This window comes from Euprymna scolopes, chromosome 26 (genome assembly GCF_053919585.1).
Source record: "Euprymna scolopes isolate OS-2025 chromosome 26, ASM5391958v1, whole genome shotgun sequence".
Classification (NCBI taxonomy): Eukaryota; Metazoa; Mollusca; class Cephalopoda; order Sepiida; family Sepiolidae; genus Euprymna; species Euprymna scolopes.
In genome coordinates, this window is record NC_136507.1 from 13,696,796 (window position 1) to 13,713,999 (window position 17,204).

A 17,204-nucleotide genomic window follows, 5' to 3' on the forward strand; every position below is an offset into this window, starting at 1 on the left:
TAAGAAACGCGGCCTAATTAGAGGTGGGGGCCCGTTTTTTTTTTTTTTTTTTTTTTTTTTTTTTTTTTGGTGGGGGGCGGGGTCACCCTGTATGTAAATTTGAGTTCTGCACCATGCAAAAAAAAAAAAAAAAAAAAAGAAAAAAGTCCCTTTGCACCCAAGAGCTATTGCGAAGTATAGACAAACAAATTATATAGAAATCAGTTAGTTACAAATTTTCAGAAAGTTTTATAAAAATCCCAGGCATCAATTTTTTTTTTTAATAAGCACAAATGTGTCAATTTTAGCTAGTGTAACCCAAAAGGCACCTCTAGGGGGGCAACTAGAGTTTTTCCGGAAAATCTGTTCTGTTACTTTTTTTTTGTTGTTTTTTTTTTTTACTCCTCTCATATTTAATGTTTGTGCAAAATTTTAAAAATTCCAAGGCGTAGTTATTGAGAAAAGTGCGGACAGATGAACGGACAAGGGTGAATTTACAGATCCGCCCTCCTTTTGTCGGGGTACAAAAAATAGATTTCTCAAGTTTTCCAACAAGCATAATGAATATATATATATATATATATATATATATATATATATATATATATATGTATATATATATAAAAACAGAGACTGCCTAGTGCTTGAATATGTTTTTGTGTGTGGCATAGGTGGGACAGGGAATTAGGTACTTGGATAGTTTTGTTTCATGTGGTAGTTTGGATTTCAAATCTTAGCATGGATACACTCACTACATCTAACCACACTTTGCCATAGACAACAAAACATATGTTGATAGATGATTATACATATATATATATTTCTTTATTTGAGAATTATATAACTTTTGAGAGATTGGATTTTTTATATCCAAGGTTTCTTAAAAACAATTGAGAGGTACCGAGCCTAATCAAAATGTGTATTCCTACATCATCAGGTAGAATTCAATTATCTGTTATGTAAAGGACAGGTGTATATGTGTTTAACTAAAAGTCAAAAACTACAAAACAAAGTTGACATATTCTTGATTAGCATTGCTCTGGATGAGTAATATATCTAAAATTTAGAAAACAAATTATTCATTCTCTGGGCCAGGTTTTTTACCAATTTGAAAAGAAAATACATATTAATTCCTTAAGGAATTTATTATATATAAAAAAAAGAATATTATGCACATGCTATGACAGTACATTGGACTCTTTATTCGAGAAACAGCCTGAATGGGGTTCTGAATCAGAACAACTTGCTTGGTAGGGAAGCAGAGGATGATAGCAAGAAACATACATTGACAATCTGAACATGAAAAATGATGAGCAACAATGAATTCATGAATGCCTTGAAGGTGAGATAGATGGAGAGCCATACCTGTTAATGCTTGTACCAGGCAGGACGCCACTTTAATGAATGAATCAATAAATTTGTGTGTGCATATCTGTAGTGGGGTTATAGGAATGCTCTGCTAGTGTTATAGACAATCCCGTCCACATGTGTAGTTTAAATGAATTGAATAGTAGGGTGATTTTAAAAAGCAACGATTGCATAAATGATGACGAAAACATACCGCTATATATTAGCGAAAGAATGCAGATTTATTTACATAAATTTACATGAGAAATAATAAGAATATTGACGGTGAGAATGAGAGTTCATTGAGAATAAGGAGTAACGTTCCTTGCGATTGACGAGAGGCTGACGGTTTATCAGGAGCGCTGGTTGGTGGCCATGCCAACCAGGAATGGCTCTTGTTACATCTTGACTGGTCAAGAGTTCAGCTGAAAAGAGTGAGAGATAAGAGAAACAGGAAGTGACGTAGCTATGTCGCTCTCCGGTTAAAGGACGACAATCAAGTTAGCCTGAGAGTACTGTTTTGTGTCTGTGTGTCCGTTGGCTGGGAATTTCCATTCCCATATATCCCTCTGAAGAGGCTGGATAGAGGAGAAAGGTAGAAATAAGTTTTTATAGAAATAGATTACTTTTGCTCTGGGTAACACCGGGTAACCCTGCTAGTTTTTTTTATGCCAATCCTATAACCTGTGATTTAATGTTTGCTATTGTTGCTTTGATATATTACTATGGGGAGCTTTTAAATGTGCATTTTATTATGGTCTTTATCAATTTGCTTATCTATTATATAAAGGACAGTTGCCTGCATATAGCTTTGAAAATAGCAAGTATATACTAACAGGTCATAAATTCTGCTCTAGTATTACCTCGGCCAGGTTTTGTAAAACAATTTGCTGTAATAACTCAGATGCCTCAAATTTAGATTAAACTTTTATCATATATTAGACACCAATTAACTGCTGTGTTCACGTATTTTAGCATGTTCCGGTGGTTTACATAACTTGATTGAAATATGCGGACACTTGGGAGAAAGTTTACAACAATCTTATGTTAAATCTTTTTTTTTTTTTTAATGTGAATAATATTCATGAGTTGGAAAAGGAAACTTTTCTCAATTTAAAAACTATTAATCTTATATAACTTGTTAAGTTTAGCCATGCTGACAACACGTGTTCATGGATAACATTTATGCATGTAAAAAATATTTAATAAATATTCAAATATTTGATAAATATAATTAATAATAACAAAAAATGTCCAAAAAAAAAAAAGGGCTGACACAAATAAACAGAGGATAGGTAACTCCCTCATCGCTTAGTTAAGACAAACAACAGAATTGCTAATACAAAATAAAATAAAATTAAAAAAAAAAATCTTATATATAACACTAGCAAACCACCTGGTGTGACCCAGTTGTAAAATATGCTTAAATATATTTTAATTTATGTAGATTTTGTATTTATTATCATAGAGCTAATCCTCTATTGATTATTATATTGTACCCAATATAAAAAAAGTCAAAAGTTAAAAAAGAAAAAAAAAAAAGGACTTTGGTGCTATTAGTTAGAATCGAAAACAAAACATTTAAAGCCCCAGTCTTAGTTGCTACCGTTTTAGCTATTAACAGAGATAAAAAAAATTAAGAAAATTAAGTGACTTTAAACTATTTATGCATGCACAGGAGTTACAAGTTTAATTGACTTACTCCTGCTAAGTTCCTTTTTTTCTCCCTCAATTTTGAGCCCTTAGAAGCTATTTTTACTTGCTAGAAACCAAATTGAATTTGTTTCACAGATCCAAATCGCCTGTATATCAAATTTCAAGTCTGTAGAGCAAAAATTGAGGAGTTTGATAGAGACCATTCCACACACACAGACAAGGTCACTTATATATGTAGATATGCATATACTTGAATTTTTTTCCTCCTAAATGATACACAAGTATGTTATAAATGATACACGAGTATGTTATAAATGCTACACGAGTATGTTATAAATGCTACACGAGTATGTTATAAATGCTACACGAGTATGTTATAAATGCTACACGAGTATGTTATAAATGCTACACGAGTATGTTATAAATGCTACACGAGTATGTTATAAATGCTACACGAGTATGTTATAAATGCTACACGAGTATGTTATAAATGCTACACGAGTATGTTATAAATGCTACACGAGTATGTTATAAATGCTACACGAGTATGTTATAAATGCTACACGAGTATGTTATAAATGCTACACGAGTATGTTATAAATGCTACACGAGTATGTTATAAATGCTACACAAGTATGCATGATGTAAAAGAAATATGCATAAATAGAACTGAGTGTAATAGTTAAAAAAAATAAGAAACCAAAAAAAGGAATAATGAAAGTTCATTTTTTAAAGAAATATGCAAATTAGTTAACCATTATGAAGTCGTCTGCATATCCATGCTTGAATATATTAAGAAGTTTGTTTTAATAATTTTTCAATTGAAAAAGTAGGCTTTTAATATCAATGTCCGTGCAACAAAAAAAACCCAAAAAAACTGAACTTTATATGTGTATAGATATATATTTATTCAATTTACTATTTTCGTTAGACTTCTTAAATTATATTTTTTTTTCTTCTTTCTAAAAGCATCTTATCTACTATCCTCCCTTGCACTTAACATTTTTTTTAGATGACTTATATATATATCATGCGACTGCATCTTCATTCCTGAAACTTTTTTAAACATTACTCTTGTCAAACTTTAGTTTTAAATTTTTTGTGCTAACCAGCAACGTTAAAGCAAGTATAAAAAATGTTTCTGCTGATTATTTTCCTCTGAAGAAAAAAGCCACATTTTTGAAACTCTATGGAATAAGGAAATAATTCATTCTATCTTGTATTCCTTGTTTGTAGCAGTAAATTTTGTAATTGTTAATTTACATAATTTAATTCCCCACATATGGATGCTCTATCTTGGATATTGAACATTTTTTCCTAGGATAGAATTAAACTATTAACATTAATACTAATACTTATATTTCCATTTGATATATATAAAATCCATGAAAGAAAGGAAAAGAAAAAATGTGATGTGATTTTTGCATATGTTTCTTTTAAATCATAGTCACACGTCAAATACTTATAATTTTGTATTTAGTTGTATGAAGCAGTCAGGATCACCAAATATTTCCAATTGCACAATGAGAAAAGTAAAAATACAAAATCATAACCATAGATTTAAAAACAAATTAACGGAAAAAAAAAAAAATGGACAGAATAAATAAAGAAAAAGGTGAGTTACAGAGACGTGAAAATAATTTTTTTTTGTTTATTTATTTCCCTTAATGTCTTAAAATGAAAGACAGGCATTATAAAATATATAGACATGAATATATTGTCTTTATTTTTATATTTTGTTTTAATTTCAGTGACTCTTCTCCCAGGAGTGCCAGCGTGTAAGACAAAAGAACACCAATAATCACGTGTTAGATTTTAGTCACTCCCACCTCCTTGTCTTATCCATTTCTTAGAATAGAAAACCTGGGTTTCTCTATCTTTCTAGCTTCTATTTCTGCTGCCATTAATAGGTTCTTGAATGAAAAAGAATAAAAGTTGCTTTGATCTGGTTCCATCCCATTTGTTACAGATCCTAAAAATACTGAAATTAGTTTTCAGATTTGGTGATATTATTGTAGATTTAGAAATACCATTAGGAATCATAATTGGTTTGCTTTTACCTGCTAAAAATAAAATGCAAGCAGATATTTAAATGTTTATTATGTGTGAATAATGTGCTGAGGAAAACTGTGCTTGACAATTTGAAGATGAGATTTTTTTCAATTAAAATTTTACACTTTGCCCCAATGATGTCAACAATAAAATTAAATAAAAAACGAAAAATAATTCTATTTCTTTCATATCTTTTGTACAATTACATGGGAAAGCACACTCCAGGAGGTCAGAAAAAACATCAAGATCTTCTGGAAGCAAACCTAAGGAAGTGTGACATCAACACAGATATATGGGAGACCCAGGCTAAGGACAGACAAATCTGGAGGCAATCCATTGCCAAAGACACGGTTATCTTTGAAGCTAACCAATGTGTGGACCTTGAAGAAAAAGAGCAGAGGGGAGAGAGAACCCTTGCAAGCCAACCTTCTAAATAGTGGCACTGTGAAAGGCAGTTCAAGGCCAGGATCGGCTTTGTTGGCCACCTCCACACACACACACACACTTGGAACATGACTACCGTCCTCACATATGAGGGGTTGCCAAGAAGAGGGAAACAATTGCATGTCAATGGAAATATCTTAAAAAAAAAAAGGAAAAAAAAGAAAATATTTTACATTTTAGATGAGGTGTTTCACTTTACTTTATAAATTTCCTGACCGTAAAGTGTCCATGACTACATAGCTTAGAGAAAGACAAACAACCATTTTTTATTTTTATTTTATATTTCCAAACTTTGCAAATTAAATAAATAATTGCTAGTTCTGTTCTATGTTACATGGTTGAGAACCGAGTGATCAATAGCATTTTCTGGTTAGAAATCAATCATTTGATGTTAAATTTTTGGTACTGCTTGATTCCAGTGGTAAGTAAACATCCAGGATAGGTGGAAAAATACTGAAATAAGTGGAGCGCACATACAGCACTTAGTATTTCCAAATGCACACTCATTTTAGTGCTGACCAGGCTCAATGATGCTAAACTTTGGTGAGCTAATGGAAATCAGTGTGTCAATGTGATTATGCTGCATACCAATTAATTATTAAACATTAAACCAAAATAAAATTGCCCAAAGGGCGATAACTCTTAAGGTTTAAATAATGTTTACAATCATTGAATTTTCTGAAATTGGGGGGTTTGTTCTTTTTTAATTGGTGAAAATCTGTTAATATTCTTATTGTTAAGAGGGGGGGGTCTACAAGATTTATTTATTTTTGCTTGAAACCCATAATAATACAGTTGTTACATTATTGTCTTAGTGAGAGATTTAATTATTAAATATTGAATCAAAATGGAACTATCCCCCAGATGATGGGAAAATATTGCAAAACCATAGTCTAAGGAAATTAAAATTATCTTGGTTTATCATGCACAGTAAGAAAAAGGAAATCACCAATCACTGGAATGAGGCAAAAGTAATAGATGGAGAGAAACACTAGATCAGAAAACTGAAAAAAAATTAGGACACGTGTTAGTCAACAGTTACTGCTTAAGCCATGTATTAGAGATAAACACAGTATGGGAAGCAATAATTAAGAGAGAGAGATAATTTAATAAATAAATAAATAAATAATCAGCACATATGCTAAATTACAACAATCTCTTAAGTAGTGAAAATAAAAAAATCAGAATAGTAGTCCAATAAATACATTGTTTTTATTTTTTGTGAGATTCAATTATTAAAAATTGAACAAAATGAAACTACCCAAGGGAGGTAACACTTAACATTTAACTTATGATCATTGAGTTTTTCTAAAATCAGGTATATGTTCTCCCATAATTGATGAAAATCCGCTTATTTTTTTGTTGTTGTTAAAGTTGACGGGGGGGGGGGGCTATTTTCTATACAGATTGATTTTTTTTCTGCTTGTAACTCGATTGCATATTGGCTGAAATTCACCCCCCCACACACACACACATTTATTTCTATCCACATGTCTTGTTTTCTCTCCTACCATTTCTTGCCAATTGTATACCTGTACCAATAAAATGTGACATTTTTCTGTTTTTTCTTAACTTATGAAATCAATTTTGTGATAAAGGTCTGTGAGTATATGTTACTAGGACTTTTAACTTCAAACAATATTGATGTTTTTTAGAAACTAATGTAAACAGGATTTGTTGATGTTTCAATAAAGAAAGCTTGCCTGCCCCCTTCCCTCTCATGTGTTAGTTGACTTTCTTGAACCAAAAACAATAAATACTTTAAAAAAAAATGTATCTTAGTTCCAAACCGGATATTTAGAAAAAGAATAAAAAAAACAAAAAAAAAAAACAGTTTTCACTTAAGTAACAGTCATGTTATAATTGAACTTTTTGTGTCTGTCTATTTGCCACTTGGTATTTTTATCCTGCCCCTCATGGGTAATTATGGTGTGAAGTGGGGAGAATAAGGTAACGTACAAGAGATTGTGCACTCTGGTGGCCATTTTGCAAATTAAAAAAATAGTTATGTTCTGCCCCCTATACTATGTGGTCAAAAATGAGTGATCAATAACACTTTCTGCTCAGAGAATGGCTTATCTTTTGACTGAATATTTATTGCCTCGATATAAAGTTTTAAATATTTTATTCAAAAATATTGCTAGGTATTTCTATGGCGTTTGAATTGATAGAATTTGATCGAGTTTAATAATAATTGAACGTTTTTATTTTTTGTTTTAATTAAGTTTTTCAGACTACTGTTCTCATCTTGAGCGCTATAGTCACAATGTCTTGTTCAATGTAACCTCTGACCTTCTTTAGGTGCATCTTGTTGAACTTGGGAATCGTTCTGTTGAACTCTGGAATCTGCATGGAATCTTGAACAAAACGTTTCATTTAATCTATGGATCCATGGATCATGTAGTGGATAAAGTACTTGGTGAAATTCATTTTTAAAGTTACTCTTCTGGCAGTTGAACGTTCAATCCTCGGTGCAGGCAATACTCAAAGTACAATTGTGAATTACTTGGCCATGACTGAGTAAGTCCTAACTGAACGAGAGCATGCTACTGTTGTAGATTAAATAACAGGTTTTACTCAAAGTTTCATGTAGATTCTCATGTTCGACAGAAAGATGATCAACTTTGACAAAATGCACGAGAGTCAGAAGTTACATTGATCGAAACATCGTAAAAAAAAAAAAGATGAGAACAATAGTTTGAAGCATCCAAATAATGTGAATAATCAATCGTCAACTCAAAATTTCAAAAATGTTTTTATTGTATGTTAATTTATCACTTGGTATTTACCTCCCCTCTTACCATGGGGGAGAGGTAACATAAGGTGGGGAGAACAGACCAACATATAAGAAATGGTGCCCTTTAAAAATTGCACGAGCAGCCCTGTCAGCTATCTCTTATGATAGCACCTCAGGCAGTTAGCTGTAAACTAACACCTTTCTAAGGCAAGAAAGGCAGCATGGACCTCTTAGGGTTGAGCAGAACAAATACTACCTATTAGTCACTTATAAGCTCTAAAACTATTCAATAGAATTGTACCAAATTTGGTATAAAGCAGCTTTCATGTGCTAGGTGTATTGTAAGCAAGTAATTATTTTACTACTAATAATAATACTATAAAAATTAACACAAATCACTATTAAAATAACAGGTCGGCCATAGAAGGGTTATCATTAATTATGCAACTATTGTTGCTGCTGCTACTACTACTTATAGCAATGAAGGTCATTTTGCAGTAAAAACAACAAAATTAAAAAGTGGTGAAAAAACCCCCCAAAAAAACAAATATATAAAAAATGTTACCAAAGGCAACATAAGTTCTTTTCCACTGAGCTGGATAATTTTTTTGTGTTTGAACTTATTTTAAGGTGTTTGTTTGCTTTGAAACACAAGATGTGGGAAGTCTTAAATTAGAGCAAAAAAAAAAATGGCTGACATCAGACTGCCTCTTTTAGGAGTCTCTGTAATCGCTCAAAAATCGAAAATGAAACAAAATACGGGTAGAAACTTTACCAATAAATGTCACTGTGACATTCGATTTTTAAATGATTATCAAGGGTCCTTTGGCACCATTATTATTTTCCGTTCCAACATACCAGTAAACCCATAAATTCTTTTGAACTGAAAAATGCCATATGTTAAAACACAGAGCTTATTCAGTTAGGTAGAAAAGTAACTTATCTTGCCTTTGGTAACTTTTATTTGTTATATATTTGTTTTTTATCACTTTTTCTCTTTGTTGTATGTACCACAAAATGCTGTAATGAACACTTATAAGCTCCAAAACTAAAGTTTAGAATTGGACCAAATTTTGCATTAAGAACCCTTGGAATGCTGGATGTAATAGCATTAAGAATACTAATTATAATGTTCAATTAAAGCCATAACAGCCCTTCATATCAGCTAGATTAAAAGCCACCCTTTCAGCCGTTACTGTTAACCTGTCTTCACTTAACATAATTCTACCTTCTGCTTTCATTTTGTTTCCATTGTGGTTCTCCTTATCCATTTTATTGCATGTTGGGATCAGGTCATTCTTTTTATGCATTTATTTTTTATTTATTTAAATAAGAGATTTCCTTTGTGTTTCAGGCCATCCTCTCCTGGGCCTAGCAGACCTCGAGGACCACCAATGCCTCCTACCAGGCCAGTTGCGAACCCGTCTATACCGAGTAGACCAGCTCCGAAAGTCCCATCTCGACCAGCACCTGATGCCCCACAGGCTGCCATGCATATGTCCTCTCAGCCCCTGTAAGTAGTATTTAAATAATTTTTTTTTAAATTTGTTTTAAACAAAGAAATTTACTTTTTAAAAAAAAGTTTTTTTTTAAAACATTTTAGTTTTTATTATTTAAAACTAGCAGGACCTGTATCTCGTTATTGCCAAATAAGACATAAAAAGATACTAATTAATTGAATTGTTTTTTTTTCTTTTTCTTTTTTTTTTTAATTTTTTTATTTAATGTTTTCATGTAAGTGTACACTCCCTGATGAAAAATTCATCAGGAATCTTTTGTGTTTGCATGTACGTGTGAACTGAAAACATTTAATATAACTTATGTGTGTTTTAGAGCAGGAGCAAAAAAAATGTATTATGTTAGTTTCGTAAATTAGCAAAATCATAATTCTTTTGATTTTATTAAATGCTACGTAAATTAAGAATGTAGAATAAGTATGCAAAAGAGGTTAAAAAAATAAAGTAAATCAACATTTTCATGTATATTAAAAAACAGTTAAAAAATCAAATAGGTTGATAATGTCAGTATCAAATTTACCATATAAAAATGAGCATTTCTTGCACCACCATAACCACGAAAGGATTAAATGTTTATGAGGAATTATGGGGAAATGTTAAAATTATTACTTGTGTAGTCTTTCCATGGGTGAGAAATTGTACTAAAATGAGGTAATTTTGTTAAAAAATGGGATATGCATCAGGAACAAATTTTGCGTTTACATGTGGAAACATTTAATATAAATTATGTGCATTATTTCAGAGCATTAGGTGTACAAAAATAATGAAAAAGCGGAACTAATATTGTATTTACATTATGGATACCTTAAAACAATGTTAGTATGGTGTAGCTATCTGTAAGGTGCACATTTGATCATAAAAATCAATTAATGGTAAGAATGCCATGAATTTTTTTTTTTATTCACAATTGAATGAATTTATATTTAAAATGGAGTTTTTTGTGAAAAATGTAAGTTTTGTAAAATATATATTACAAATTGCAAACAGAATATATTATAATTGAAATGTTAATATTTTAGAAAGCTGAAGTGAGCAACTTTTGTTTACCTTGAATTGTAAAAAAAAAAAAATTAAGGAATAAGAGTTTATTGTTTAATCAAAAAAATTTTGGATACTATATATATATATATATATATATATATATATAATCTCTCACATTCTGAAAATCCTATCATAAGTTACTCACTTGATTAGCATTGCTGGATGGCATCATCCTTTCAACTTAAAACTCCTACTTGTGAGACATTGACTTGGGGTTGTTAGCTGATTGGATGACCGTGTCCCTTGTCGAGACGAAGTAGGTTCATTTCAGTCGGATTTCGGCGTGGTTTGCTTGATCTGTGTTGGTTAATAGAAATTCTTGTGTGCGGGGCGTTTGCTCAGTTGGTAGAGAGCTTGCCTCGCATGCAAGAGGCTCGGGTTTCGAATCCTGAGTTCGGATGTGTCTAACTGATGAGCCCAAATGAGGGCAAAACTAGAGTCTTGGACTTCCAGTTCATTGACTGTTATGGCTCTTGTGGGCTGCGACGTTGTTTGGCTGTGGAATTTATTATATATATATATATATATATATATATATATATGGCAATCAGTTTAATGGCAAAAAAAAAAAAAAATGTCTCAAATAGTTTGGAATAGAAAAACGAGTTAAAATAAAGTTCTGTTTGTATTTGTTTGCATTTACATTAACTGTTTTTTGTGCTTTATGATAAATTCCTTGTCCTGATCAGTGTTTATCAGTTTTGAAATATAACTGCAGTTGTAGACTGGTGCAAAATGCAATAAATTAAAAATTTTCTTAAACAGATTTGTAAAAGTCACACAGGAATGATATTGGCAATGATTATTTGGTTAATATTTAATGTTTGAAATACCTCCACCCAACCCCCGAAAAGAATTATATGAAACATGATTGTGTTCGTTATACAAAAAAGAAATAACAATGTTTATGTCTTTGTTGCGATATGACTAAGAAAGTTTATCCTCGAGTGGCCTCTGGGCCTGATAAGTGGTGACTCCTTTATATATAAAAAAAAAAAAAAGAAGATTGATAGAGAAAAACGGTGAAATTATTAAGCTGATATTCCTGTAAAGACTCTCTACAATAGTCGCACAAAAAAGAAATAAGAGTAGAAAATGAACTTTTGGTTTACTTTCGGCAACTTTGTAACTCTCACTTCCTTTAATCCTCATATTCAATGAGTGATGTTTCTGGCAAAGGAACAAGAATTGCTGTTTTCTGGGTCAGAATCTAGCACTTATCCTTGCCTAGTTTATGACTTTTAAGTGATATTTTATATCAAATTACATCATGCTCTGTCTAGAAGATTTCCATTTAAGAAAAAATCATCTGGTTTTTACCCATACCTCCATTTTTTATGAATTTATTATCTTCAGTTTTCATCTACCATTTGTTTTTTATTTATATTTAAAAATAATTTTTTTTTCTTTTCATTGATTAAAGTATGATTTTTAACTTTGTTTTGCAGGCGCCCTATCCCAAGTATTCCACCCAGGATTCCTGACCGTCCGTCCGTACCCCAGCGCCCAACGTGAAGAGGTTACGCAGACTGACCCCCCCTCCCCCATGATGTGTAGTGTCCACACACAGCACCAAATACTACCACTATTACTATTACTACTACTACTAGATAGGAGAGATAGTCATCTTCATCACCACCAACAACAGCAGCAGCAACACCATCGTCATCTTTGTCTTCATTGTGACCATCTGCTTTTAACAAGAAAACATTTTTTTTTTTTTTTTTTACCATTACCACATACCACCACCAACCTTGTCCCTACCCCCACTTCCACCGTCATCATTACAAGCGTGATTAATATCGCCTGGGAGTGGGTGGGAGTAATCAATTTGATACAAAGCAGGAGTGATAATAATAATTGTACTAATTATAGTTATATGACTATTGCGATGATGATGATGACTGAAAAATAAAACACAGCTAAGGGGAGGGGTGAGATTGAGAGAGAGAGTGAGTTAGAGGGTAGTAGCTAAATAAATCTTAACATGTGTCGTAAAAGCAACTAAAATAATTTTAATAATTCTTTAATATGCAGATAGCTAAATTTTATGATGCACTTTAAAATTTCTCAAATTTTGAAAACTTGTATAATTTTATTTGGTTTTCCTGTAAGTTAAATTTCATTTAAATTAGTGATCCTGAGTTTTCCAGCATGGGTTTCCCTTGAGAACTTATTATAATATATATATATATATATATATATATATATATATATATATATATATATATATATATATATATATATATATTTCTGTGAAACTATTCTTTATTCATTTATATTTCCTTTTTATATATACCAATCTTATTTAAGAAGCTCAATGTAATTACAGAGCATATAATGAATAAATGACAAGAGTCTATATTCCAAAGTCCATGATGTTGACCATCTTAAAATTTATTCCTTTAATTCAGTTGACACTTACAATTATATATATATATATGAATGGATTAAATACGTTTTGACTATCTTTCACATTCTCAATTGTGTATGATCCATTAAACTTGAGTTATGGCATATTCAGTAATCTAATAAATATATAATTATTAAATAAATAAATATTTATATCTACTACCCATGTACAGATGGTTTTGCTATATTAACTCTTTAGTGTGGCTAGACAAAAAAAAAAATGCTCTAACCTAAGATCGAAACCTGACCATGCTCTCAGGAGTAATTTACTGATAGAAACAGCTTTCAAGTGTCTCTGTAATAAATTTTTAAAAAAATGTGTAATGTAGATGTTTTTTTTTTTTTTCTTTTAAGGAAAAATTGATTAGCGTATTAAATTATTGGGGTAAGAGTCTGTGTGTGTATATATATATATATATATATATATATATATATATATATATATATATATATATAATTAAGATGTCTACATTCTGAATGTCGTCATAGCCATATTTTTATTTTATTTTTTCTAAAACAATAATTCCTCAGTGACTGTTCAGTTACCTTGGAATTACAAAAGTTAATTTTCAAGATGAATTTGTAATTCTGAGGCAATAATAGGACAGTCACTGATGAATTGCCAGTTTTTTTTTTTTTTTTTTTTTTTACAACATAGCCACAGTTATGATGATATGTAAATGTCTTAAATATTTTATATATTTCTCATTCTCTCGCTCTCTCTCTCTGTAATATGTATTATCATGCATATCAGGAGGCTTATTGTGTCTTATTGGCCTCACAAAAATAAAACTTGACAGTAATAATGTTTCTTCCTCTTTGATATAGCTGGGACATGAACTTTAATTGTAATATTATGATAATATTAACTGATGGTCGTGGACAAATATCTTTAAAATGATCATAAAATTATTGTAATTAGATTTTAGTCATAGATTGTCGGAATAGATGATGATAATCATGATGAAATAATTTCTGATACTTTACGTATAGGGAATTGTTTTGGTTTGGACCGTTTTCCTCATCAACATTATCTCTTTTGTTTCGACCAATCTGCTCTCCAACCTATGTCAGGTATAGTATTCATTCACAATGTTTTTTTTGTTTTTTTCCGCCCTGCATTTGAAAGGATTGCTGTTGATTATTAATGTACATTACTGATGATGAACTGACCCATTTGGCATGGTGTTTCCTAATGTTCAATTGTGTTCTAATTTTCAATCCTTTGTCAAGTCATATTAAATACTAAAAGAAAATCATACTTGATACGTCTTTGCTAGACATGGTATTATAAGGTAAACATTGAAGGTAATTGTAGTGGCACTCTCTCCTACACCTTCACCTATCATCAAGTTTACTTCCTGGTCATGTAAAAACAAGCAGGGTTACCCCATATTGCCCACAACCATAAAAAACTAAATAGATGTTGAATAGTGTAAAATTTCTTTCATCACTCCATCCCCACAAGAAATATTTTTATTTTTAAGTGAAGAACAAATAAATTAAATTCACGAGTTTTCCAGAGCAGCAAATAAAATTAAGGATGCCTCCAGAGTACTAACCCCCCCTCTTTGTAGAGCAATGACAAGTTAAGCAATAGATAAAATTTGGAGTGTGCATTTTTTCAAATTGAAAACATGCCAGCTCATTTTCTTAATACATGAGATTAAAAACTGATTACTTTTTGATAGCATTAAATCATTTTAAATGTCCAATTAATCTCCAAATAATAAATCTTTTTTTTCTAAATTTTAGATATTATTTTCGTGGAGTTATGCTGATTAAGATAATACCAACTTTGTAGAGTTTTGTTGTATAATAAGTTTTAATTGGACACACAGATATACAGACAACTGCCCTTTGTATAATAGATTAATAAACATTCATGCATTGTGTAATCTAAATACGATTGTAAATGAAAAATATGTATGAAGAAGACCAGAGAGCATATTGGTTGAAATATATATATATAGATATAAATATTACTGCTGGTGAGGAGAACGGATCAAACAAATTATAATAAATATTGTAGATAAATCTTTTAAGAATGATGACGATTGGAGCTGTTTTTTCATAATTATAATTAAAATAAGGTATGAAATAAGTGCAAGGGGAAATAAAAATTTAATAAAACAAAAAAAAAAAAAACACGACACACTCACGCCTACCATTGTTTTTTTTTTCTTTTTAAGTATTAATAACTATTAATTAATAACTAGAGATTTAAAAAAGTTACGTAAAAAGTAGTTATCTTAAATAAAATAATATTGATTTAAGTTTTTAGATTTAAAAAAAAATATTTTAGCAACTTATATTCAACTGTCTTGTCTTTAAGTGAATTGTGATTCTGAAATATTTATAACATGAAAAAGAGTTTAGTTTGCTGGTAAAAAAAAAAATGAAAAAGTAAAAGAAAATCTAGTGGCAATTGCCATATATCTGTTAAAAATAATTGAAAATCTGAACTGACTAGTTCATTATTGTTAATGTACCTATATATATATATATATATATATATATAAATTGTTTTGTTTTTTTTCCTCCTGTTGAATCTTCTGACAGTTTGAGGACCACAAACACTTTATCAGCAATAATCGTAGTGAATGAAGAGATATTTTAGGCCATGAGGCCACATTTTTACTCTATTTGTTGTACCATTAGCAAACCTGAACGTAAGTGCATGTATATGTTTGCAAAAAACAACAAAAAAAAAAATATTGAAAGCTAATATATATATGTGAATGCGTGTGCGTATGTGTACGTAGTTTTGGTGCATCCCTCTTAGGTCCCCTAAGGGCCTTGCGCACAACTAGTAAAAAAAAAAAATAAAAAATACCCGTGGTGTTGTCGTCCAAGTGGGGTGTAGAAGTCTATGTATGTAGATATGTGCTCATATTTAAAATAATTAACCGTGTTATCGCTAGTGATGACTCGAAGCAGAAAAAATAAAAATCACTTCTGGTGGTGTTAATCTTTGGATGAAAAACAACAACAACAAAAAAACAACAATAAAAAAAAGAAACCCAAAAGACATTTAAGACTTTGTGTGTATGTGTGTGTGTGTGTGTGTGTTTCCCAATTTAAAAAAAAAAAGATAATTAAAAAATATTTGTAAAAAGGTTAATAAATAAACAAAAAAAGAAAGAAAATATTAAAAGAAAGAGAGAAAAAAAAAGGCCTGCATTTGTCTCCAGAATTTTTTATCTTCAAATAATGTACGTATACATATATCTATATAAATATATATATATAATATATATATATATATATATGTGTGTAATATGTATGAGTTTATATTACCTCTGAAAAAAAAAAAAAATGGCGGAGAGTGAGAGAAAAAAAGAGACAAATAAAAAATAAAAAAAAGTATATATATAAAAAATGAAGCAACTTAAAAACATTCCTTTTCTTTCTCTCTCCCCTCAAGATTGGAAAAAAAAACATTAACTTTTTTCTTTTTCTTTCTTTAAATTTTTCTTTTTTTCTTTTTGAAGAGGGAAACAAAATTTCCTTTTTTTTTTCTTTTTTTTAACAAAAACTTTTTCTTTTTTGATGTTGAGCTCCACAAAAGCACAACTATTGTCAACGCCATAATGAATCACTTTCTTAGAAACGTATATCCACTTTGCATTATGTGACAATAACATGGCTACTTTTTTAAATTATCGTTAATTTTTTTTTTGTCTTTCTTTATTTTCAAGAATAAATTTTTGGCTGGATTAAAAAAAAAAAAAAATTTCCATGTAGCAAAACAAAAAAAAAACAAAAAACATGACAAGGGAAGAAGGAAATACGGAACGGCAATACGTGTGTTGAGGGGGCAGGGACTTTGACCTGGAGGTCCTGATGATTTAAACAATTGTTTGCCTTGATTATTATTATCATTATCATTGCTACCATTATTATTATTATTATTATTATTATTATTATTATTATTATTATCTTCACAATTTTTCCTCAAAATTGTTATTATGGAAGGTAAATTTTTTTTTCTTCAATATTTTCAGTGTTTTGAAATT

The 17,204-nt window shown here is 30.4% G+C and overlaps 1 protein-coding gene across 1 annotated transcript in view; it reads left to right on the top strand.

The window, feature by feature from the left end:
* Window positions 1-12,502, top strand: part of LOC145247921 (dynamin-1-like) — a 372,083-nt gene extending 359,581 nt beyond the window's left edge. Inside the window, 2 exon segments of the mRNA XM_080109558.1 lie at window positions 9,570-9,728; window positions 12,222-12,502. Coding sequence (XP_079965684.1) covers window positions 9,570-9,728; window positions 12,222-12,288 — 226 coding nt within the window. The 3' untranslated portion in view covers window positions 12,289-12,502.
* The last annotated feature ends 4,702 nt before the right edge of the window (window positions 12,503-17,204 follow it).